Source organism: Cherax quadricarinatus, chromosome 10 (genome assembly GCF_038502225.1).
Source record: "Cherax quadricarinatus isolate ZL_2023a chromosome 10, ASM3850222v1, whole genome shotgun sequence".
Taxonomy (NCBI): domain Eukaryota; kingdom Metazoa; phylum Arthropoda; class Malacostraca; order Decapoda; family Parastacidae; genus Cherax; species Cherax quadricarinatus.
This window is the reverse complement of record NC_091301.1, coordinates 5,821,509-5,848,070: the sequence shown is the minus strand read 5'-3', so window position 1 is coordinate 5,848,070 and position 26,562 is coordinate 5,821,509. Positions and strand designations below refer to the sequence as shown.

The 26,562-nt window shown below is 38.6% G+C and overlaps 1 protein-coding gene across 4 annotated transcripts in view; it reads left to right on the top strand.

Moving 5' to 3' along the window:
* Window positions 1–24,454, top strand: part of LOC128687764 (NACHT domain- and WD repeat-containing protein 1) — a 191,691-nt gene extending 167,237 nt beyond the window's left edge. For all 4 annotated transcript variants that reach the window (XM_070083567.1, XM_070083565.1, XM_070083566.1 and 1 more), the window contains 12 exons: window positions 880–1,073; window positions 1,797–1,897; window positions 6,598–6,760; window positions 7,094–7,219; window positions 7,677–7,820; window positions 8,396–8,575; window positions 10,619–10,837; window positions 12,918–13,130; window positions 13,251–13,425; window positions 15,364–15,498; window positions 15,952–16,162; window positions 17,523–24,454. In XM_070083567.1, coding sequence (XP_069939668.1) covers window positions 880–1,073; window positions 1,797–1,897; window positions 6,598–6,760; window positions 7,094–7,219; window positions 7,677–7,820; window positions 8,396–8,575; window positions 10,619–10,837; window positions 12,918–13,130; window positions 13,251–13,425; window positions 15,364–15,498; window positions 15,952–16,162; window positions 17,523–17,526 — 1,865 coding nt within the window. In that variant the 3' untranslated portion in view covers window positions 17,527–24,454. The remainder of the gene's footprint in view (window positions 1–879; window positions 1,074–1,796; window positions 1,898–6,597; window positions 6,761–7,093; window positions 7,220–7,676; window positions 7,821–8,395; window positions 8,576–10,618; window positions 10,838–12,917; window positions 13,131–13,250; window positions 13,426–15,363; window positions 15,499–15,951; window positions 16,163–17,522) is intronic.
* The last annotated feature ends 2,108 nt before the right edge of the window (window positions 24,455–26,562 follow it).

Genomic DNA, 26,562 nt, shown 5'->3' with positions numbered 1-26,562 from the left:
AATATCATCCCACAAAATAAAGATGACACTAGACGATGTTTTGGTACATCCTGGAAGGTCGAGCAAAGAGGTGAATTATTATTATTATAATCAAAAAGAAGCGCTAAGCCACAAGGGCTATACAGCGCAAAGAGGTGAAGAGACAGCTAAAGTCAGATCAGATGGAAAGGTTAGGTGACAGTCTAACATCTCGTCTGACATAACGTCTGTCTTTCTCCTCTTTTATTCTCACGCTGCTTGATAATGGTACACGATGGGCTCAAACGGCGTCTAGTTTGTTAAGTAAAAGGACACAAGTGCAACTAATGTGACGTTTTATTGTAGCAACGTTTCGCTCTCCAGGAGCTTTATCAAGTCGTAACGGCTTGACAAAGCGCCTGGAGAGCGAAACGTTGCCACAATAAAATATCACATTAGTTGCACTTGTGTCCTTTTACTTAACATATTGTCGATAATTCTACCAACATTAATACAAGGCGTGTAGTTTCTTTTACAATTCGTGGGTCAGTTTTGAATGTCTCCGGCTACAGAATGGTGGCTTTTAATCTTTATAAATACACATCCCAGAAACACATATTAGAGTGTAGCCGCTCACCAACCAGGTGTATTTGCTCCTTCAGGTGATCCCCATCATACAAACGTGGTTCTTAAGATTTAAAGTTTGACAACCACAGAGAAGCTGTGGAAACACGTATGAAACATAATCATTCCTTGTACAGACAAAATTGTATTATTATTTGCTATACAGACAAATTTGTGCTTCTGTTTTCTAATCAGACAACTCATTTATAATTTATAAAAAAAAAAGTTTGTAAATAGGGAAGGTCTTGTATTGAACTTGTTTCTTGCTGTGGCACTGATACTTTATTGTGTTGGCAGTGCGTCGGTGTCCGTCACTGCTGTGGGTGCAGCTCACTCAGCGGCTGCAGCCGTTCCTGATGCATACCACCGTGTCGGGCCTCTGCTTGCTCACTTGGCGCTACCAGAGCTTCAGGGAGGCTGCCCGCGACCGCTACCTGGCCACACCTGACCAGCGCACTCTGTGCCACACTGCACTCATAGATTACTTCCAGGTTAGACTTTGGCTGAATTATCTCCTTTAGCTGAAGCATACACGTGATGTAATATATTTCCTCAGTTTAAGTTTAACTTTAACGCGAAGTCATTAGGAACGTGATATCTTGTCTGTAAAGTTGACCTTATGTTTTTACATATTCACTCTGGAAATGCTGAAATATCCTTATTAACAAGTACATTAGATTCATTTTATAGGCTGCCTCTTATCTTTGTGCTGTATGATACGCATCTCATCCCACATTCCTTTCATAGGATATATAAACCGAGAAGTGTATGTCTCTCATTGCGTATATACGGAGAGTTTACTTCAATCCCAGTTTTAGGGATTAAAGTATTCTTCACTGGTTACTTGCATCTTTAATGACCCTTGTGTAGTCAGTATTTGTTTTGAGGGAAACAAGCTAAAATCCAACTAAAATGCCTCTGGCATTTTAGTCGCCTCTTACAACACGTGTGGCTTACGGAGGAAGGATTCTTCTCCATTTCCTTATGGAGTTTTTTATGTAGTGTATATATAACATTTATTCAAAATGAATAAAGTTTGAGGGACTTAAGAGTGTTTCTAGTAATTTAGGAGCTTGATGGAGTTTATATGAGCTGAGAAGATTCTCTTTACATAACAATATTCCAGCCTGGAGAGAACGTCTAGTTATGTTGATTCATAACACTGGGTGTGAAGTGGATGCTTAACATTTACTTGTGTGTGTGTGTGTGTACAGAGCAAGTGGAGTGATGGGGTGAAGAAGCCAGTGGGTGAAAGTGAGACTGTTGAAGCCACGGACCGCTACATCCTTCATCAACCCATCAAATACCGATGCAGGTGAGTGTCTGAGGTCTCATACTGGACCATGCTCTCATACAGGACTATGCTCTTGTACTGGACCATGCTCTCGTACTGGACCATGCTCTCGTACAGGATTATGCTCTTGTACTGGACCATGCTATCGTACTGGATCATTCGTACTGAACCATGCTCCCTTACTGTACCATGCTCTTGTACAGGACTATGCTCTTGTACTGGACCATGCTCTTGTACTGGACCATGCTTGTGGAAAATTTTCTAGGGGTGATTACCTGTATGTACCTCAACATTATATACATACAAGTAATCTCATTGGGAGACAACCATATTGTTTACCATAGTCACCCCGTGTAGACATGTAAGAAAACTTAACCACCCCTGGTCACGGCAGGTGGTTCCTTCGACCTCACAGTCTTATCCATATCTATCCGAGACCAGTATGGACTGGGTAGCACCCACAAGTACGGTGCTACTAATTAATTGTGGACTGTATAGATTATATTAGTGTAACTGAATGAAGGGGGGGGGGTAGGTTACACATGGATATATCCATCAAGGAAAAACACTTGTACATAATCCCACCACATACCAGATATTCTCTGGTCACTTGATTTAGTTGGATCACACATAACCTATCCAATTACAACATACCTAACTGGCCAGTATCAGTCTGCTATAACTAGAAGGGTTACTTAACTGTTGGTGATTGATACTCCTTATTTCCTCCATTCACCATCTCATTTCGATGTCCTTCTACACCGACACGGTTCTCATTCCAGCAGGACGAGGTATCCGTTGGTTTGTCCCGGTTTAGAAGAACTTCACTTTCCTCGTCACGGGAACAACGAGGTCTAACGTGTTCACTCAGAGCAAGGCAACTTATTTCACTTCACGCATTCTCTTAACTTAGCGTTATTATCATTAATTACATTACAATTCACAAGACGATTTAATGTCTCATAATTATTATACACAGAGATCACTCCATTAAGATCTGAGACCGATGAGTGATGATTAAACCAAGCGTAATTTTCCCCGGGACACAGTCCATGGTGACGCGCCAGTCACCCGATCCTACCCTTATTCACTCATTTTACCACTTTATTATGGTGGTCCCATAAATCACGTTCCCTCACTCTCCACCAGGAACAGTTACGACACTTCCTATTATGAAATGAGGCCTATATTAATCCTTAGGCCGCTGTGAACGCCAATTTCCTGGTTCCATGCTTTCCCAGCCTCCTCACTACATTTAAAACACTCCCGCCTCTCGTGCCCCAGTTCGACCTATACCCCCGCACATCTGCGCATGAGCAGCGGGAACCCAGTTGGTTCCATTCAAAATACAAATACATTTTGACCCAAATCAACACATTAAACACTTATTAGGCACTATAGCTTCGGAAATTAAATAATTTCCACAATGCTCTTGTACTGGACCATGCTCTCGTAATGGACCATGCTCTCGTACTGGACTATGGTCTCACTGGACCATGCTCTCATATTGGACCATGGTCTCACTGGACCATGTTCTTGTACTGGACCATGCTCTCATAATGGACTATGGTCTCACACTAGATCATGCTCTCGTACTGGACCATGATCTCACACTGGACTATGCTCTCATAATCAAATCAAATCAAATCAAAGTTTATTCTCTATAAGGATTACAATGCAGGGTTTACAGATTTTGGTTATTGTGTGGTTTACATGTAGTAAAATAATTACAGAGGGGGGCCACTAGAACACCTAGCATGGCTAGGCATTTCGGGCAAACTTAGATTAATTCTTAACCCTAAATTATAACAAATTGGTATTTTATACCATTTCAATGTTCACTCTGTCAGACACTGCAACACAAGGGTATCTTGGTACAGACCTGAAATCGACTTTGTCAACTTCTACTAGTGAGAATGGCTGGATTTGAGAGGGACCTGACCTTCCAATGACAACATTCTTACCTCTACTAGTGGCCTACATCTCACTTCCTGGCGGTATATAGGCTCCATCCTGTCACTTCAACTCCATATTGTTTCAGACTATGGAACAACACCAATTACTCAGATATGGTAAACACGAGGAAATTAAATCTTCATCAGAGTACAAAACAAATTCTGGCCACAAAATAGAGCAAAACACCAACGTCAAAGACCTGGGAGTGATCATGTCGGAGGATCTCACCTTCAAGGACCATAACATTGTATCAATCGCATCTGCTAGAAAAATGACAGGATGGATAATGAGAACCTTCAAAACTAGGAAGGCCAAGCCCATGATGACACTCTTCAGGTCACTTGTTCTATCTAGGCTGGAATATTGCTGCACACTAACAGCACCTTTCAAGGCAGGGGAAATTGCTGACCTAGAAAATGTACAGAGAACCTTCATGGCGTGCATAACGGAGACAAAACACCTCAATTACTGGGAGCGCTTGAGGTTCCTAAACCTGTATTCCCTGGAATGCAGGCGGGAGAAATACATGATTATATACACCTGGAAAATCCTAGAGGGACTAGTACCGAACTTGCACACGAAAATCACTCACTACGAAAGTAAAAGACTTGGCAGACGATGCAACATCCCCCCAATGAAAAGCAGGGGTGTCACTAGCACGTTAAGAGACCATACAATAAGTGTCAGGGGCTCGAGACTGTTCAACTGCCTCCCAGCATACATAAGGGGGATTACCAACAGACCCCAGGCAGTCTTCAAGCTGGCACTGGACAAGCACCTAAAGTCGGTTCCTGACCAGCCGGGCTGTGGCTCGTACGTTGGTTTGCGTGCAGCCAGCAGTAACAGCCTGGTTGATCAGGCTCTGATCCACCAGGAGGCCTGGTCACAGACCGGGCCACGGGGGCGTTGACCCCCGGAACTCTCTCCAGGTAAACTCCAGACTGAGGGACTGACCACCTCAAAACTTCAAGGGTGATGGACTGATTACATCGTCTTCAAGTATCTTCTGCTTTTATCAACTTTTCTGTACTCGACTGAAGAAGCCTACTGTGTAGGCGAAACGTTTCGAAATAAAGATACCTAACTGTTGCATATGTGTCTTACCTAACAACCTGTCGGTATTTTATGCCATTTCAATGTTCACTCTGTCAGACACTGCAACACAAGGGTATCTTGGTACAGACCTGAAATCAACTTTGTCAACTTCTACTAGTGAGAATGGCTGGATTTGAGAGGGTCCTGACCTTCCAATGACAACATTCTTACCTCTACTAGTGGCCTACATCTCACCTCCTGGCAGTATATAGGCTCCATCCTGTCACTTCAACTCCATATTGTTTCAGACTATGGAACAATACTCTTCTCCAGACTGAGGGACTGACCACCTCAAAACTTCAAGGGTGACGGACTGATTACATCATCTTCAAGTATCTTCTGCTTCTATCAACTTTTCTGTAGTCGACTGAAGAAGCCTACTGTGTAGGCGAAACGTTTCGAAATAAAGATACCTAACTGTTGCATATGTGTCTTACCTAACAACCTGTCGGTATTTTATACCATTTCAATGTTCACAATCATTTGTGAAAAGGCAAGGCAGTTGCCTTCACAGAATAAGCAGATTTGTGCCAAGTGGAATGATGTGCAAACTTTTGCGGAGAAGTACCACCCTGAGCAAGCTGAAACGAGCCATCTCTGCAACAAGTTCAGTGACAGAACCATGTCCCATTTTAGGGAAATCTTAAAGAGGTGCCAGAAACAGAGGACTATGGACAGTTATTTTGTGAGACAGGGGTCCAGTGACTCTCAAGCTGGTCCTAGTGGAATTAAAAGACAAAGAAAGGAAGTAACCCCAGATAAGGACTTCTTACCTGAAGTTTTTATGGAAGGGGATTCCCCTTTCAAACAATAAGTGCTCTCTAACTCCTCCCTATCTTCCAGATGCCATCAACAATCTTCAGTAAAGGTAAGTAAAAATGTTATATGTTTATTTAAATTTTTATTTAGCAATTACTAATTGTACTATGTATGTTTTTTTGTGTGTATGCAAAACTATACTGTAATCTCTATAAACTGTATTTTTTTGTGAATATTTTGGGGTTTCTGGAACAGATTAATTGTATTTACATTATTTCTTATGGGAAATATTGCTTCGACTTTTGAACGTTTCGACGTTAGAGCTAGCTCCTGGAATGGCTTAAGTTTGAAACTTGGGGTTCCACTGTATAAGGAAGCATGCCAAACTTTTCCACTTGTGCTGAGATTGAACCCAGGTCCTTCAGATGTGAGCCGAAGGTGCTAACACTTTGAGCTATGGAGTAACACATAGGCAAGGTGTCATTTGCATACTATCACTGCTGTGGTGATAGTAAGCAGAGGTAGTTGACTATGATAGTGTCAGGAAATCTTCCTTCCAGCAGTAACTAATCGTTCCTTATAGATCGAGAGAAATTCTTCTGCTGTAGTAACTGTAGGTGAGCATGATGGTGTGAGAGAATATTCCTGCAGTAATAACTGTAGGTGATCATGACAGTGTGAGAGAACCCTACAGTTTTTACTGTAGGTGACCAAGATAATACGACAGGAAATCTCCTTAGGCGTGGTGAGCAGAAGTGGCCACGACGGTGTTGCAGTGAGAACCTTTCTGCTAGAGTAACTTAGAGGTGGTCACGGTAGTGCATAGGAAAACAAAGATAGTCTCAGTATGACCTCAGATAATCATATCTAGTGATGAGCTTGTAACAAGATGATTGTCTCTCTACTTACAGCACCATGTCCAAGATTTCTATGCAGGGTGTGTATAGACACAACCGCCGGAAGTTAGACGAGCTGCCATACCAGGTCTTGCAGCTACATGGCACAATACTCGAAGAGTTTGTTCTCAACTGTGGTTGGGTGTATGAGAAGCTCTGTGGATCAGATACATATCAGGTACAAATGTGGCACTTATTGTACGTTACTGTGGTATTTGTGCATTCTAATTACTGAATGAAATCTGATACATTTTCTTGAATTTTAGGCATATACACATAAAAAGATGCATGTGCATTGATCATAACATTTATTAAGGGCACATTTTGCCACTTGTAACTTCTCTAGAAGTGAAGAAGCCACTCATGGTGAAACATTTCCTAGATGAATGTCTTGATTGGTGCGTGTGAATCTTTCACCTTCAATTTGCCCGTACCACCATACCAGATCTACCCTTAGCTGTACAGTAAGTACCAGTGATTGTGATAAAATGATGAGCTTTCTGTCCTCAAGGTGCTGGAAGACATTTCTCTCTCACTGGCCAACCACAAAAGCAACACTGAACTAGAGCTTTTGAAAGAGTTGCTGGAACTGGCAGCTTATGCTCTAGGCTACGACGGCCGACAGTTCTATTCTCAGGTAAGCTGAATTCCACCTATTCTACTGCTGACAATAATGCAGAAAAGACTCGCATTCCAGAACAAACCTTACTGACTTCAGATGCCAAATTGATCGAATTGGATTTTATTAAAATATTTTACAAAAATATGTATGGCTGTTTGTTTTAATGATTAGGATACAGTGGACCCCCGGTTAACGATATTTTTTCACTCCAGAAGTATGTTCAGGTGCCAGTACTGACCGAATTTGTTCCCATAAGGAATATTGTGAAGTAGATTAGTCCATTTCAGACCCCCAAACATACACGTACAAACGCACTTACATAAATACACTTACATAATTGGTCACATTCGGAGGTGATCGTTATGCGGGGGTCCACTGTATTTTGTTTTTAAGTAATTGGTTGCTTCTTATATGTAAATAGTTTCATAGCATCATCCTAACAGACATTGTGATTCCATGTGTTATGTGGCAGGTATGTGGTCGCTTGTCTACCCTCATGAGTGACCCTCACAACCACGAGACTTATCCTGTTATTAAGAAACTTTACGACATAGCATCAAGTGCCCCTGTGCCTAGCCTCCTGCCCCTCACTGTCTGCCTCCGCCAGCCCTTCCAGGTGAGATAAGAGATGTGGGCTTCCATGATCTTGATGCTTTACAATAACAACTGCATCCAAAGTGACTTACTGCAGACATTGGTCAAGAAAAGACACACCTATTAGGAAAACATTTAGCTCTGTGTAGAGCTTTATTTGGTTATTATAAAGTCACTGATAAAACTTTACACAGAGAGAAATGTTATTCCAATGAATATTTGTTGTGCAACCTGTTGATGCAATACAGGTATTGCATCAATTTTATTAATGACAGCCACTAAGAAGTACAGTTTCTTGCATATCTTAATACAAATGTATCAGTAAAACTGTCAACAGTGGAATTTATTTTACTTACAAGTGATAAGATAAGAGCGTTTGGTGTTGTATAAGATAATTATTACATTCACGTTGAAACTAAACCTTTAGTCATACAGTACCAGGGAAATTGCAGGTAATCAGGTTCATTCCAAGGTAGAGGAGAGTGCTCCAGTTCCTTGGATCAAGAACAACCAGGATTATGTCAAACTGGTTGAAGGATGCATAGAATAAGTTATTCAATGCTTTTAACAGTACTAACGGTATATTTCACACCCTAGGATGAAAACATGAAGCTGGGAGATGGACAGATATATTTCAACGCTGTGATCAGGGCTCGCCACAACCCACACTATGTGATCACCCTCTCTACAGAGCGTGGGGAGATAGCTGTGTGGAACATCTTCACCATGTCACCAGTCCGCACCCTCACTGGCATCACCCAACCAAGAAAATTGAAGGTAATAACATGGACCATCACCATGTAGCAGACATATGTTGATGTATGAAGGAAACCCACATGGAGACAAAAACACTGTGTTTGTGTGGTCTCCTGTGTGTTCGTCTCCTTGTGGGTTTTTAATTCAAGGTAGTATATACCATCGCTGGAACAGTTCACAAATAACTCACACTTTCGAGAGGTGACTAAAAGCAACGTTTAGGCTATTTGTTTTGTCAGGAGAAATAGGAAAACTGATACAAATGTGTGTCTTGGATATATAATGACTAAGTGGAGCCTTTGATCAAATTTTGATGTCAGCCTGTGGTACAAACTTTCAGCAGTACCTCCAGGCATCTGGTGATGTTTTTTTTTTTTTTTTTTTTTTAACAAGTCGGCCGTCTCCCACCGAGGCAGGGTGACCCAAAAAAGAAAGAAAATCCCCAAAAAGAAAATACTTTCATCATCATTCAACACTTTCACCACACTCGCACATTATCACTGTTTTTGCAGAGGTGCTCAGAATACAACAGTCTAGAACCATACACATATAAAGATACACAACATATCCCTCCAAACTGCCAATATCCCAAACCCCTCCTTTAAAGTGCAGGCATTGTACTTCCCATTTCCAGTTATTGGATGTATATATATAGCTATTACTGCATGATAGAATGATAGATGGACTAACTGGTGTTAATCTCCCTCGATCTCAGTCAATGAAGTTCAGTTGAAGTTTTTTTCCTACCATCATCCTCATATTATTAGTTGACAGACCATGGCTTATATACTCCCTCCTCAAAGGCTTATGCTCTTGCTAGTTCGTCAGTTGTATCATGCATTTGAAGACCAATATGGCATGGAATTCACAGGTATGCTCTGGTTCCAACATACCTGAAGCTAGCTGGCCCAGTGGCTAATGCCTCGGTCTGGAGTTTTGAGACCCTGATCGCAGGTTCTAACCCCACCCATGGTATGGTTTGTTTGCATTCGTGTCATTACAGTTTCTTGAGTCATACCTGGGTCTGACTTCTGACACAACCTCCTGCGTGAGTTGAGGTACAGGGGGCTGGGGTCATGGGATATGGTAGGATTCTTTCTGGGATCTCTCAGCGACGTACATTTCAACAACATGTGGTCGGTGGTCTGACTTATGACTTACAAACAGTAGTCACAACCATCCTGGAAAATCATTGGAAGCACTAACATTGCATAGATTATACAACAAATGAAAAGTGAAAATGAGCATTGAAGAAAGGCACAGTTCAAGGATTTAGCGAGACAATGTTTCACTTTATTCAGAGGTTTGTCAAGTCCACAATAAAGTGATTTGATAAAGCTCTGGGCAGAATGAAACATTGTAACATTAAAAGTTGTTTTGCACCTGCCTCTTTTCTTTGTTACTGCTGGTAGTGCTCTTTTGTATCCAGTCAGATTTGATCCAGGGAAGAAGAGGGGTAACTCCAGTTCCTTGGTTCAAGATTTCTTTGCTAAAAATCAATACACTTGTTTAGATGAGTGAGTGAATTAGGGGAAAATAATGGTTTTTCCTAGTCTAACCTGCTACAATGTCATATAGATCAGGGTAGCCATACAATGTGATGTCTCAAATTTTAATAATTAAAAAATAGATAAACTGACCATGGGAAGGAGCCTGTTTTTTATTTTGATTGTTGGGCAATTCCAGTTAATAGAATTTATACAGTAAAATCTCTTACAAAACGATTTTCATGGGGCGATTTTCTGTCAGAGTGAGTGAAAAAGTATTTGTCAGTAATGGAAAGGTAGAAAGGTCTTCAAAGTTCACATGTTCAATTTTGTATGAACTTTTTCAATTGCATTCACAGTCACACTATATGAAGGAGCTTTATTATAAAGCTGACTCTATACATATATGTTTTGAAAAAAAAATACTCTTTTAAGTGCATTGTATTTCTAGCCTTCAAGACTTGATAATTGAGGTGCTTGCTTTTCAAAACTCGGGGCAAATATTCTTGCAGATGTAATTTGTTTTACTAATGAATCTTGTGTTTGTTAATACTGATGGAGTGTTGTTATATCTCAGATGATTGATGACTACCGGTGTTTGGTGCTGTGTGGCCGTGAGCTACGCATCTATAATTTTGACGAAGGAGTGTTTGTGATGAAGTTACGTGAAGTTATGAACCAGAAGATGCCATACTTTGGCCTCCATGACAAGGACCATGTAGTGGCTCTTTCTCGCTCCAGGATGTATGTTAACATGATGAATCTCCACAATGGTGACTGTGTGGCAACGTTCAAGGTGAGACAATATACAGTAGACCTTTATATTACACGGATTTATTTGTCACATTTTGGTTATTGCACTATTGAAAAATTGCAGCACAGTTTTATACAACACTTCATAAAATTAACTTTACACGGTTTCGTTTGTGGGCATGAAAAAAATTTCCCCAGCTCAAGCTGCCACCTTGTGAGTCAACAGGGGAGACCTCCTGCAATCCCCGACACTCCCGCCAGCACCATCCCAGCCTTCATGAATACATGTTCAGTTCCATTCTGTCTTAGGAGCTTGCTGTGTTTGTGAATTGTGTTTTAATCTTTTAATTACCATATCTTGTATCTGCCAAGCAATCATGGCACCCAGTAGGTATGCCAGTGTTGCTGAAAGTGCCAAGAAAAGGTATAAGCATTTAAGTCTTAGAGTTAATGAAGAAAATAGAGATATTAGACAAGAGATAGCCTGTGGCCATAATGAAAGGTCACTGTGCAATTAAAAAGAATGAGGTAAATATGAGTTTGTGTGATGAATAACTAACTGACTGATTTACTGACTGACTTGACTGATTTACTGACTGACTTGACTGATTTGCTGACTGACTGACATGACTGATTTACTGACTGACTGAATTGACTGATTTACTGACTGACTGACTGGACTGATTTACTGATTTGACTGAATTAAAATTAGACTTTTTCACTGAAGAGGACCCTGAAATGGTGTATAGAGCAGCTGATGCCTTACCGTCAGTTGTATAATATGCTGCGGAATAAAATAGAACGGAAATCCATTACGGAATTTGTGCACACTCCAGTACAGCCATCGACTTCAGTACCAGAACCTCTACCATCCACCTCAGCCCAGTAGGGCCACAGCATAATTCTTCACTCTCTTCACAATCATCCACAAACACCAGCACCCACACTTTAAGGTAAGGAATACTATTATTTCTGTTGCATTTGTAGCCTTAAGCAGTAAAAATAACATAATACATCACGACAGTGAACTACAATTACATATTCACTTTTATTTTTGTAAAATCTGGAGATCTGAAAAAAAGTTGTTTGGCTTTTTTTGGGTTCCGAGGAATGTAACCCTATTTTTCCCATAAGTTCTTCAGTTTATCTAACATGGATTTACCTAACACAGCATTTTCAGGAATGCAACTACCATGTAATATAATGGTCTACTGTACTTATAATTTTTTTTCTTTTAGAAGTGCTAAACCTGCATAGATCATTTAGCACAAGGAATGGTGTAGGCTTGACCCTTCGTCTGTTAACAGATACATATACAGTAACTATAATAATTTTATGTTTAACGTTCTTAGATTTTTATTATTTTTAATGTGGAATTATCATTTCTGTGGTTAAAAAGTGAGCTGCAAGTTGGCTCACAACTGAGGGTTATGGGTTAAATTCCTCAGCAGGCTTCCTTTTCCTTAAAGGGTACGTAAATACTTGTACTGTACTTGAATAAATAGCCATCCTAATCTTGATCTTTCGCAAGTGCATGACTGACCTGGAGAGAGTTCCGGGGGTCAACGCCCCCACGGCCCGGTCTGTGACATTTTAAGTAACAAGACATTTTTCTTACTAGTCCAGATCATTGTAAACAAAACTGTATGCAATTAGCTGTTCTGTAATGTTTCAAGGAATTTACAGATAAGCCATTCACAAATGCTCAAGAAATGTCTGAACAGTACTTCATTCACAGTTGAGGTCCTCTTCTAGGTGCAAATGTAGGCAGCCTTAACCTCGAAGTAGTAAATGAAAAAGCTTCAGGTCAGAAACACTTAGGTTTCCCCTATAGGCTGTTTAAATATCCTCTTGCCATCCCATCTTTTATACGTAAAGTAATTATATACATACATTATTATGCAGTGTGGTGCACAAATTTACAGGATACATTGATGGTAGTGAATATCATAGCATACAAAACACAAAATTTTTCATTCACACTGAAATACTAGAATCAATTTTAAATAGAAAATATCCAAACATTGCCTACTTTAAAAAACCTCATAGCCACTGCAATTTGCTTTATCAACATTACAGTCTAGTTCTTCAGGGTCATGTCTGACTTCTTGAATTTTCACCAGGTTGGAGAAGATAGATTCCTCAACAGTCTAATGGTGTCAGAAAATGGTAAAATTTGTGTGTGTGGTGATGAGACTCAAAAGCCCTCAGCTCTGCTAGTGTGGGACTTGGAACTACGCAAGTTGATGTATGACCTACGCATCCCGTATCACGAGTTCATTACGCGACTTGCGGCTATCACGAAAGAGGGACACTATGTGTCCTGTGTCTGTAGGGTGAGATACTACTTTCTCTTGCTATGCATTATTATTATTATAGAGCACTAAACCAGAATTAAACTTACAGAGCATTACAATATTTCTTAGTGACTCTTTTTCATGGTCCTCCTGTTTCAGGAAGTGGATGAACCAGCGCCTAATTTCATCGTGGTCTACGACCTGCAGAGTGGCACACTCTTCAAGAAGTGGAAGCCAGGGGTCAACATCATATCCATCGCTATATCATCAGCGGGCAGCTGTGTCATCATAGGTCTGGAGGACTCCAAGTTGATGGCCTATGACCTCATTACTGGTACTGTGACCACCTTGAATGTGTAATAGCAATAAGGATTTTTTGTAGGGTTGGTTTGGTTGGTGGGGGTGAAGTCTTTCAACTACATGAGGATCATTAAGGTTGCATGCAGGCTGCTTCACAGAAAGGAAAGGTAGCTTCAGTTTCTTGAACCAAGAGCCCTTTACTGGCTTAAATGCACACTCACTAGAATGGTTGTAATAATAACTCGGGTAGAAAACAATAAAACAAATCTTGTACATATATACAGTACGTACTTTGTTTTACAGCATTTCGCTAGTACAGTTGTTTTCAGTTATACCCATTCTTCATTTATTCAGCTTCCTACAATATCTTTATTCACCACTCACTGTAAGCTATGGATGAAAATGTTTTAAGTAATGTGTGTACTGTATATGCATTTTTTAGGCCTAGCTCTATTGCTCACTTAGTATATGACAGTGTAAACATGTTATCAAGCTTTTATATGCATTTGAAAGTGAAAAAGCCCATGTTTTACTTTACAGCAATTTTTTGCTTTGCAGCAGTAGCCCAGAACTTAACCTGCTGTATAAGTGGGGCCCTCCTGTACTCTTCTTTTGCATCAGTTAATAAATGTACAGTACATGTATTTGCTAAAATAATTTTTATTTATAATAAAAATAAATAATAATTTTGCTAGAAGATATTAGTTACATAGTTCAGTTTACATCACTTCTTTCATGGAAGACCATACAGTTATGCAAAGCAGTTTGGTCACATTTGAGCTATGATCAATACTTTGAGTATGTTTTGTGTGTGTTTATGATATGCTGTACCAAGTTATAACTTCGTAATTAAGTAATGCATGAATGCTCATAATTAACCCTTTGACTCTTTTGGTCGTTTATATACATCTTACGAGCCAGTGTTTCAGACGTATTAGTACGCATAAATTCTAGCGGCTTCAAATCACGCAGGAGAAAGCTGGTAGGCCCACATGTGAGAGAATGGGTCTGTGTGATAAGTGTGCATCACATAAAAAAAATCCTGCAGCACGCAGTGCAAAATGAGAAAAAAAAAAAAACTCTGACCTTTTTTTTGGATTAAAATGCCAACTTTGAGGTGTATTTTCATATAGTATTTATACTTGTATTCTGGTTTTCATGGTTTCACGTGATAAAATGGAAAACATATTATAGAAATAGAGATGATTTTGATTAGTTTCACGATGAAAACGACTTTGAAATTGAGCTCAAAGTAGCGGAATTGTTCGATTTTTACCAATGTTCAGGAATAAGCAAATCACACCACACGTCCAATACACGTCAACTGGGGAGTCTAATATTCTTTCACTAGTGCACTGATATTATTTATACCATTTTTACAATAATGCAGTCTGCATAACAGTAAATTTTGTATTTTTTGTATGAATAAAAAATCAAAATAGAAAGCAATAGTAATATGAGAGGGACCTAGAGACGTGACTAATGAACAGAGGGTATGTTATTTTAGTGCCAAGAATGTCTACATTGTTTATTCTGGACCCTGTTTTGAAATTGGCATCTTTTTTAATTTGCATGAAATTGGCCAAATTGCCAATTTCTGACTGGTTTCTTGTACTCAACTGATAGAAAAAATGGAGTTCCAAAGAAATAGCTATGAGTTTGGTCAACTGGAACAACAGAATTGGCCAAAAACAGGGCTCAAAGTTGGCGAAATCACTGATGCGTATATGTCGCTGAGACCACTAACTTCGCAGGAGCGTAATTCCGTGAGTTTTCAACCAAATTTCATACTTTTAGTGTCATTACCACCGGGAAAAGATTCTCTATCATTTCATAAGGAATTTTTTTTTTTTTTTTTTTTTTTCAAAAAATTTTGTGACATAGAATGAGTTTCAGAAAGGAGCTTGCGACAGTCAAAGGGTTAAGTAATGCATGAACACTTGTAATTAAGTAATGTATGAACACTTTTCAGGTAATGCGCGGTGGACTCTAAAGGGCCACACAGCACCACCAACCACCATCAGACTGGACAACAGAGGACTTCAGTGTGTTACCTACGACTCTATGGGAAGGGATCGTTCTCTCAGAGTCTGGGACATTCACACTGGTATGGTTCATTATTTTTAGTTCAGCTCAGGGAAAGTGCTAAACCCTTGCAGGTCATAGAGTGGAGGGGAATGGGAGGTAATCAGGTTTGATAAAAGATTATAAGGTAACTCCAGTTCCTTGGATCAAGAACATTTCACTGGCATCAGGACACTCCCAATTAAGAGAATTTAAGGTGCAAATAATTATGGAAAATATATAATCATTGGGAAGAGCTAAATCCCTTGAGATCAGACAGTGTCTCATGAATGTAACGTTTGATTTCTGGATCAAGAACTTTTCACCAGAATCAAGGCACTACTCATGAAAGAAAGGGCATTAAACTGTAGTTGGTATTATGGATGGATGATTTCTGTTCATTATAACAGTCTTCTTTTTAAGCTGAAGTCAATTACTATACTGATTTCAGCTTGATAATTGTAATAATTTTTTAAATAAACATTAATTGGTACAGGTACTAGCCTTGCCGTGATGACACCTGACCAAGCCATCACTGCATGTGAGATCTCCAGTGACGGGAAGGCTGTAGTGATGGCTCTAGAGGGAAGGAACGAGATAGTCACCTTCCTCCTGTGCCACCAGTCAGGAGTAGATGGACATGCAGCACCTAAATCCTATGGCAATGGCAACAACAATGGAAAAGTGTTTGACTTAAGCCAGGCTGGGTAAGCAGATAATTTCATTCACAATGAATTCTGGGGGTTATTTTAGGCATTTGGGGTTGATCCAAGGAAGAGGAAGTAAAGTTCAATTCCTTTGATCAAGAGTCCCTCACCAGTGTCAGAAACCTCCTTTGAATGGGGTGGTAAGTAAATACAGTGTTTCTAACAATTCTAAGTACTACAGTATACTGAATTACAGTAAAACCTCTCATTAATGGATTTTGGCAATTTTGTACAAAAAACTGGCAGGACAAATCTCCAGTTATCAGACAGAAGTGCATAATTCTAAATTTTAGTGTGTACTGATAGTGTCTGGTTATTTTGTGAAGTATTGGTCCAAGTCAGTTCTGGTGTTAGTCCAGTAAGGGCCAAAGCAGCCATGTCCAAAACCTGTCTGTTTTCAAAGTTCCCTGAGCCCTAGGCCACCAGAGCCAGTTTGTTTGTATGTACTCATTCATACATTCAGTCTCTAATTTTTCCAGGATTTAGTGCATTATGTGTGACTTTATTAGCACAATTAGTAAAGTGCAATTTACAAAGGCCTCTAAAGCAAGTGGTGGTGCCGAGAGAAAACATTTGTTTCTCAGCCTCCTACATCTTCTCAGCCATTTATGCTTCTCAGCCCTGTACATATTCTTAGCTATCTACCTCTTCTCAGCTATCTACATTATTTTCACTAGTAAAGCTTTACACCTCCTCTGACTTAGAATAACTTTTATTCTGAGTCACCACTGTCGATCACAGCAGTTTCAACCTCTTCTCTTCACCATGAAAAGGGAAGTAAAATTTCTCTAAATAGTACAGTACATACTATAAGATTAATATACAGTACATACTATAAAATTACTATACAGTGCAGTACTATACTGTAGTACTAAAGGTTACAATACCCCTATTCTTAGTATCCATTTGTCTTCTGCATCAGTGAACCATATCCACTATTTCAGAAGACAACTGGATGATTGTGAAATATTTCATAATTCTGTATTTGCAGACAATCAGCATTATCATACACCCCTCCACTCAGTAGTCCATTAAGAGGTTTTACCGTTTTAATACTGGTACTGTATATTCAATGGGAAATGCAAAATCCATGGGGCTTTTACCTCACTAAGAGAATGGGAACTAATCAGATCTCATCCAAGGATGGGGAGGGGTAGCCCTAATTCATCAGCATGCAGTCACCCTGTCTTTCACCAACAAGAATAACAATCATGTTATAACTTGCATTAAATTTGAAAACTTCATTTATGTAATTTATAAAAATTTGTTAGCAGGCTTTTCTTGTCTTACATATTTTATTGTTTCATTAAAATCTTTATTATATTTAGTTTTATCAATTTAAGTACATTTTTTCTTTTAGGTAGTGTGTAAGTCTTCCTTGTGGTACTGCTTGGTGACATCAGTGTAATGCTGCTGTTTCATGATGGAGCTTCCTATGATGCCATGGAGCTTCCCAGTGTCATGGTAGAGCCTCCCATTGTGTCATAATGGAATCTCTCATAGTATTATGATGGAGCCTCCCATAGTGTAATGTTATCTAAACTAACACTCGTGTTTCACAGGCATAAACTTTGTGTCAAAAATACCAATGGTATAGATGATAACATGAGCAGAGTACTTTACAAGATAAACATCAGTAAAAGATTTGGCAGACATAGCAGTGTTGCTAATGAGTGTATAAAGATACCATTATTATTATTGTTGTTAATACAAGAAAGTGCTAAACCTGAATAGATCACACTGCAGTAAAAGATGTTGCATTAATGTAAGCAGCCAAACACTCGTGTAATATGAATATAGGGTGCAGGGTTCCCTATAGTGTATCAGACTGACCCATTAGGGTCATACAATGCTTGGAGAATGGGTAATAATTGGGTTTCATTCCAGTGAAGGGAGGGTGCCTGCAATTCCATGGATCAAGAGCTTTTCACCATCTTCAGGGTGTCCCCTTGAAGGGGATGTCATTAATAAAGGAGTAAAATCTCCTTACATAACAGAAGCTTCTGCACATGAACATGGTGTAGTATCATGATTTTTGGGCTGTGGTATCCAAACTACTGTAGTTTTGTAAACATATTCTGAAACTAATCCTAATAAGAATGCACTATTTCAGTGATATATTACAGTATACAATACAGTAGACATCCAGTTTCATCACCTAGACACACCATCATACATTTACCATACCAGAGAAAACACTAAATATTCTTATTAGGTCTAGGTTCAAAATTTTTTATCCGATACAGTAGTACATGTTTGTCTCGCATCATCTGTAGGTCTGTAATGACATAGTGTAGATACAGTATACCAGTCATTGTCTTCTACCTAAAACGTGTGTAAAAACTGTTTTTGATGTTGCTGACAAAAATGTTGTGTGAATAAGTTAGCAGATATGACCTTTGCCTTTCAGAGTCTTATAATATGCCAAAGCTGTGTTTTGACATATTGCTGTATCTTGAAATTACAGAAGAGTATGGATTAAATTTTGGATGTATAATGTTTTGTAACAAGAGGACTGACCTCTAAGTAATAATATTTGCAGTCTGTTTCTTTGAATTCATTGCTCAATGTGGACAAAGATATGTATCAGCTCTTAATGTTTACCCTTACTATAGGTCATTAGGTTATATAAGTTTAAACCAATGGCGTAAAAAGTCTGTTTAGCAGATTATCACGTCAGCTTCTGAAAGAGTGAACAACAGACAAAATGCATTATATAATCCAGTTGAAGAGGTTATTTTATACTGTTTATAAAAAGTTATTTTGCTGCTCTGCCATTTAAACTGATATAATTAAAAGAGAATTAAGATCATGATATAGTATACAGAGGGAGATACAGAGAACATATTTTAACACTATCAGGTAATTTTCATATTTAAAATAGAAGTTAGCCTACATAATAGATGTTTGAGAACCATCTTGGTACAGTAGCTTTCATATTTAAAGAATTCTATCTGAAAAGAATAAGATAGTGTATATTAAAAACTTCAAGTAAAAGACTGGTGATCAAGAAAATTCTCATCATTTTGTTATATGTATTTTTCTCCATACTTTGTGTTCAAACATTATTTGCATATACAGTATACTAAGAGTTAAATTAACTTTTTGTAAGAGTTATAGTAACTTTATTTTATTTTACTGGTATATTTTAAAAAATTCATATGTAAACAAATGCAACACATGCTTGTAACATTGATGACAATCATTAGGAATCTGGTGAAAAATGAAGTAAAACTGCATTTTGACTGCAGAAGGATGGATTTCTGCTGTGGTGCCCTGAGTGGTCCAATTGAAACATATTCCTATTTTTGCCTACTACCTTCTCATAGAACAACACCTAGTTCCTCTCTGTGAGGTTCGTCAGGTCCCTATTTCGGTTCTTCACTTTCTTGTAGATTGCCCGGTTTACCAGTGAGCTCACAGGATTTACCTCCAACCCCGCTGCCACCCTACCACTCTTACCTATCTTTCCTTCTTGCAGATGGCCCTGTCTGACTTACAATCACTTTTTGACTTTGTCAGCAACTGCTTTACTGTATGAACTTTGACACACAGCCCTTAGCATCCCTGCCAGCCCTTTTTTCCTCGTGCCTCTGATCCCCTCTCTACCTAGCTGTTTATAGCCCCAGTAGTATTTTCTGCCCCGCAGCGCTGTATGACCCTTGTCAGTTTAGCACTTTCTTTGATTATAATAATTGCCTAATACATACCTCTCTTACTTCCTTAGGCCCTTGTGGTTTAGCACTTCTTTTTGATTATAATAATAATCTTACTTCCTTATGGTGTCCCGTAGCTCAATTCCTAGTGCACTCAGTTCACACACTGAGGTCCGTGGTTCAGTCTCCGGTATGGGTGAAAAATTAGGTTGTTTTTCCTTAAAACACCTGCTGTCCCTGTTCATCTGTCAGTAAAGTAGGTACCTGTGTGTTAGTCGACTGGTGTGGGTCACATCCTGGGAACAAAATTGACATAACTTGCTTGAAATTCTCTGCATAACAAAGGGCTTTCTATATAGTATGTCACTGATATCAGCTAGGCCTGTATACATTGTACATGTAGAAATAAAGATTATTATTATTGGTACGGTCTTATTTATTTATTTTTATTTGGACACGATACATAACTTGTTTGTGTTTAGAACAGCCTTATTTTCCCAGCTCATTGGGTGCTACCCAACTGGAGTACATAGGCACAAGGTAGGCTCATGCACTTGAGGAAGGAGATGTAATGGTGAATGTGTCTAAAAAGGTAAGGAGGCTACACTATAGAGTACCTAAAGTCCAGGGAAAGTGACAGTTAAATAAATCTTGTGTCATTGTAGGAGGAAATATTAAAAAAAAAATTCTTGCATGCATGTCCAACCTGGCACATGCATACCACAGTACAACACCTGGTAACAACCACTGAGTGGGAGAGATGAATTTATTATGGGTACAAAATATGAGCTCATTCTAGAGGATAGAAGAAGCAGGTATTAGGTAGGAATAAATATAATATATTCCAACTGGGTCATCCAGGGTTCTACATTAGAAAAACTTTATTACAGATAGCTGGGCTATTAAAGTATTCTGTTTTACAGTAATATTTTTTATCAAGTACAGTATTATGTACTGTCTACAGCCAATAAATACTACAAATAAGATAATTAGAGAGATGAATATTTAAGTCATGAGAAATGTTTCAGGAATGTCATGCCTCGTGATATATACAGTAATTAAAGCAAAGAATACATTTTATCAACCTACATATAATTTGAATAAAATTTCACCTAGTAGCAGAGACTCCCTTGGAAAATCATTTTAGTTTGTTACAGAGGCTGGCAGTATACAATACAGTAATACATGAAATAAACTTTCTTTATATCTATTTTGAAGCACATAAATTATAGTTGAAGCTAAATGTACTTAATTAGTACAGTACTGGTTATTTCTTAAAAATTACTGAATTTTTGTTTATATAAAATTGTGTTCACAAAAAAAATATGAAGACTCGTATGAGCCTTTCAGCGTTTACATACCTAAAACATTGAGATTGTTAGTATTGAAGCGGGATGTCACTGGTGATTCCGAGGCATCTTCAGCCAAGCAGTACATTAATGCAGTAGATGTGAGAGCTGTTATTTGTAAGATAAAATCATTATGTAAAATTTATTTTTGTGTAAATATTGTAACATCTTGTGATTATGTAAATATGTTACTGTTCCTTAACTTCAATAATTCCTTGTGGAGTTTCCTTTTTAGTATGTTTTAGTTTTGGGTGTCTGTATAGTTAATGTTATAGAGAAAAACCTGATGAAAAGCTTACATGTTTATACACTCACTTCAGTGCTTCGTCGAGTTTGCATTTTTTTATTTGTTATTGGCAATATTGCTTTTGTCTCAGGCAGCAACATTATACAGGAGGTCTGTAAGTTACAAATGGCCAAAGATTTACACACCCTTTAAATTATACAGTATGATGATGTGTGAAGCATAACTATCCTTTTTACTATTGTTTTCAATACAAGTAACTTTATTGTAAGTTGAAAAAGCAGGAATGCACTTTACTATTTCTAAGTTGTATGAAAAAAATAGCAGAAACATAATTAGACATGTCCTGTTTATACATTAATGTAACTTGCTATAAGTTATCAAACTTTGACCTCTGTACATATATATCATGGTTTATAGGCAGTGTTGATGGTATAGCATAAGAGACACTACATTTGTGTATGATCAGATATAAATGAAAAGCTGTAAAATACATTTATTTACCAGAATTCTGCAGCATTGCCTTGAGAATGGGGAAAATAAAGCTTGAAAAGACAAAAAAGAAAAAAGCCATAATGGTTGATGACTTTAAAAAATGCCATTTTGTAATTTATTTAGAAATTAATTAATTCAACTTGCATTTTATATATGATATCTACATATATTGCATTTTTTTTTTAGTTACCCTAGTGCTTTGATTAACAAAGGGTTTAATATTTATACTTTCTCTGTTTATGCTCTCTTGTTACTCAAAAGAACATGAGAACAAAGCATTAGTGTGCAAATAATTTGCAATAAGCAATTAAAATTAAAATATTCGCTTGTATATGTTACAGTATAATAGCAAACAACTTGTGCTTTGTTTCATTAATTAGTTATAAAAAATATGATTAGCTTCTTATTCTGCACAAAAATAAACACTGGTCTGCCAAAACATTTTTAGAACGGCTAATGTTATACAGTAGACCCCCATTTAATGACCTAACTAGGGACCAGAAAACAGGTTCATTGAGCAGTAAATACTTTGAGTAAATCACAGTTACCCATAGAAACCCATGTTATAACATGAGATGGAGACTGGGTTGATAACCCATCAAATTTCTATTTTTTTTTTTTCATTCTTGAAGAATGCTTCTCCCAAAAATGAGCTCATTATATACACACACATCATATGATCATATACAAAAAAAAAAAAAAAAATGAATTGGATCCCAAAAATTAAAAAATATAAAACCCAAATTTCAAACATACTTCATCTACCCTGGCATTCATTTTGTTTTGACATGGCCCAAAACACTCAAGCATAGGATTTCATTTGAAATATGCTCATGGGATTGCTCTCACTCAGTCATTTTCCTTTAGTAATGATTTTGTATGACTGTCAATATAAATCAGTTTAGACCAATATTTGAAGATAGATTATTACAAAATCAAAAGAAACTGAATAATATTGCTCAGTCATTTAGTCACATGAGCGAGAGAACATTATAAAGTGGGTGGGAGCCTGTTACCAGGAATTTAGCCACTGTATGATCATGAGGCAATTGTTAAATAGGGAAACAATCCTGTTTTTATTTTTTGGTTAATAAAAATTACATTAAGCGATCAGGTAGGGGGTGGGGGGCGGGAGAAGGTCTGCTGTATAACCACATTCAAGCTCAGTTGGCATTACTTTGATGATCTACAGTACAGTATACGGTAAAACCTCAATTTAAGACTAATTTAAAGGATTTTGTATTTAACTGGCAAAATCTGTGGCAGGACAACATTTAGAAGCAAACAGCATTAAATCCAAAATTGTCCATTATTCCTATGGTCTAGTCAGTAAATTTATTTTGAATTTAACAGACTCTGTTAAATGAGAATTATATGCCATTTTTAATGAGCAATTCCAGATTCAACAGGCAAAGTTCATTAAATCCAGAATTATCCCTCACTGTTGCAATTTACTGTTTAAATTTACTTTTTAATTAATGGACCAAGGCCATTAAATCTGAAAATTGTCCATTAATGTTATAATCATAGTAAAAATCTCATAATACAGATTTAACAGACAATTGGCTATAATGAACACCTTTACCCCTATAAGTCTGATAAATCAAGGGTTCACAGCATTTTGTAAAGCTTTACACATTTGCAGAATAAACCACACTACATTTCACAGTCGTGTTCTCTTCACACAGTGCAAAAAAAATACTCGTTTCTGACAAAATGTCTGTTATACAGGACTGTTCTGGTGGGATGCCAAATGAGCTGCAGAATAAGTTATAAGTTGTGTTTTATAGTGCATATAAGGCCTCCCAAGATACAGATATCCAAGTTACAAACATCCATAATGCAAAAGAGGCAATTAGGACCCAATTAAATTTTTACAACTGCTGATACGCAGTGTGAAAATATACAAAGTATAACAATTCTTTTCATACCATTTTTTATACAGACAACTCAATTGTAAGCTAAACAATCAGGAATGCAACTCATTTGTGCATTCAGACACCAGGAATACAACTAATTTTTAAATTTAAACACCAGGAATGCAAGTTATATGTAAGCTCAAACACTAGGAATGCAACTCATCTGTAAGTTCCATCACCAGGGATGCAACTCATTTGAGGGCTGAGGAACCTCCTGTATATGAGGATATATTTTTAACTATGTTACTCTTCTTATGTGCAACATTTGCCTGATTGTAATATGTTGGTCATGTATGGCTCCTGATATTGTTTACCATCGTCAACAATATAATTTATATATAAAAAAAGGCTTCTTATTTTAACTTGCTAATTTTTTATACAAAACAATAACCTATGACTATTTCTGATAGTACTTATAATGGAAAAACTTGGCACATTTTTATAAGTTATTGGAAAATTAATATAATGAAAATACCCTGTATACAGTAAAGGAATCTATACATAATAACGAGTTTTGGTATTGGGCAAGAAACTCATTTATGGCATGTACTCGCCTATTTGTACTTGCCTATTTGTGGTTGCATGGGTCGAGTCAAAGCTCCTGGCCCCGCCTCTTCAATGATTGCTACTGGGTCTTCTCTCTCCCTCCTCCATGAGCTTTATCAAACCTTGTCTTAAAACTATGTATGGTTCCCGCCTCCACTATGTCACTTTCTAGGCTGTTCCACTGCCTGACAACTCTATGACTGAAGAAATACTTCCTAACATCCCTTTGACTCGTCTGAGTCTTCAGCTTCCAATTGTGACCCCTTGTTTCTGTGTCCCATCTCTGGAACATCCTGTCTTTGTTCCACCTTGTCTATTCCGCGCAGTATTTTACATGTCGTCATCATGTCTCCCTGGACCCTCCTGTCCTCCAGTGTCGTCAGGCCAATTTCCCTTAACCTTTCTTTGTAGGACAGTCCCCTTAGCTCTGGGACTAGTCTTGTTGCAAGCCTTTGCATTTTCTCTAATTTCTTGACGTGCTTGACCAGGTGTGGATTCCAAACTGGTGCTGCATACTCCAGTATGGGCCTGATGTAAATGGTGTACAGAGTCTTGAACGATTCCATACTGAGGTATTGGAATGCTATCCTTAGGTTTGCCAGATGCCCGTACGCTGCAGCAGTTATCTGATTGATGTGCGCCTCAGGAAATGTGCTCGGTGTTATACTCCAAGGTCCTTTTCCTTGAGTGAGGTTTGCAGTCTTTGGCCACCTAGACTATACTGTGTCTGCAGTCTTCTTTGCCCTTCCCTGATCTTCATGACTGTGCATTTGGCAGGGTTAAATTCAAGGAGCCAGTTGCTGGACCAGGCTTGTAGCCTGTCCAGGTCGCTTTGTAGTCCTGCCTGATCCTCGACCAATTTAATTCTCCTCATTAACTTCATATCATCTGCAAACAAGGACACTTCTGAATCTATCCCTTCCGTTATGTTATTCACATATACCAAAAACAGCACAGGTCCTAGGACTGACCCTTGTGGAACCCCGCTTGTCACAGGCGCCCACTCTGACACCTCATCACGTACCATGACTCGTTGCCTCCCTGTCAGGTATTCTCTGATCCATTGTAGTGCCTTTCCTGTTATGTGTGCCTGATCCTCTAGCTTTTGCAGTAACCTCTTGTGAGGAACTGCGTCGAAGGCCTTCTTGCAGTCCAAGAAAATACAGTCTATCCACGTCTCTCTCTCTTGTCTTACTTCTGTCACCTTGTCATAAAACTCTAGTAGGTTTGTGACCTACTAGAGTTTTTACAGGGAAGGATTTTCCTTCCCTGAAACCGTGCTGGTTGTCGATTATACACTTGTTTCTTTCCAGGTGCTCCACCACTCTCCTCCTGATGATCTTCTCTACGACTTTGCATACTATACACGTTAATGACACAGGTCTGTAGTTTAATGCCTCGTGTCTGTCTCCTTTTTTAAAAATTGGGACTACATTTGCCATCTTCCATACCTCAGGGAGTTGCCCAGTTTCAATGGATGTGTTGAAGATCTTTGTTAGTGGCACACACAGCATCTCTGCTCCCTCTCTAAGGGCCCACAGAGAGATGTTGTCTGGTCCCACTGCCTTTGAGGTATCAAGTTCACATAGCAGCTTCTTCACCTCCTCCTCAGTTATGTGTACCTCATCCAGCACTTGTTGGTGTACCTCCCTGTTCTGATTTCCTGGAGTCCTACCAGTTTCCACTGCAAATACTGGTAGGACTCCAGGAAATCAGAACAGGAAGGTACACCAACAAGTGCTGGATGAGGTACACATAACTGAGGAGGAGGTGAAGAAGCTGCTATGTGAACTTGATACCTCAAAGGCAGTGGGACCAGACAACATCTCTCTGTGGGCCCTTAGAGAGGGAGCAGAGATGCTGTGTGTGCCACTAACAAAGATCTTCAACACATCCATTGAAACTGGGCAACTCCCTGAGGTAAATTGTGTGTTGAGCTCCTCACACACCTCTTGGTTGTTTCTTGTGAACTCCCCATCATCCTTCCTCAATCTGATTACCTGGTCCTTGACTGACACCTAGTTTTTGCCTCCCTACACCTTTGGGTGAACCAAGGACTTGTTTTGGTCTTCCCACTATTTCTGTTTCCCTTGGGAACAAACCTCTCCTCTGCCTCCTTGCATTTTGTTGTCACATAGTCCATCATTTCTTTTACTGATTTTCCCTCCATTTCTCTCTCCCACTGAACGTC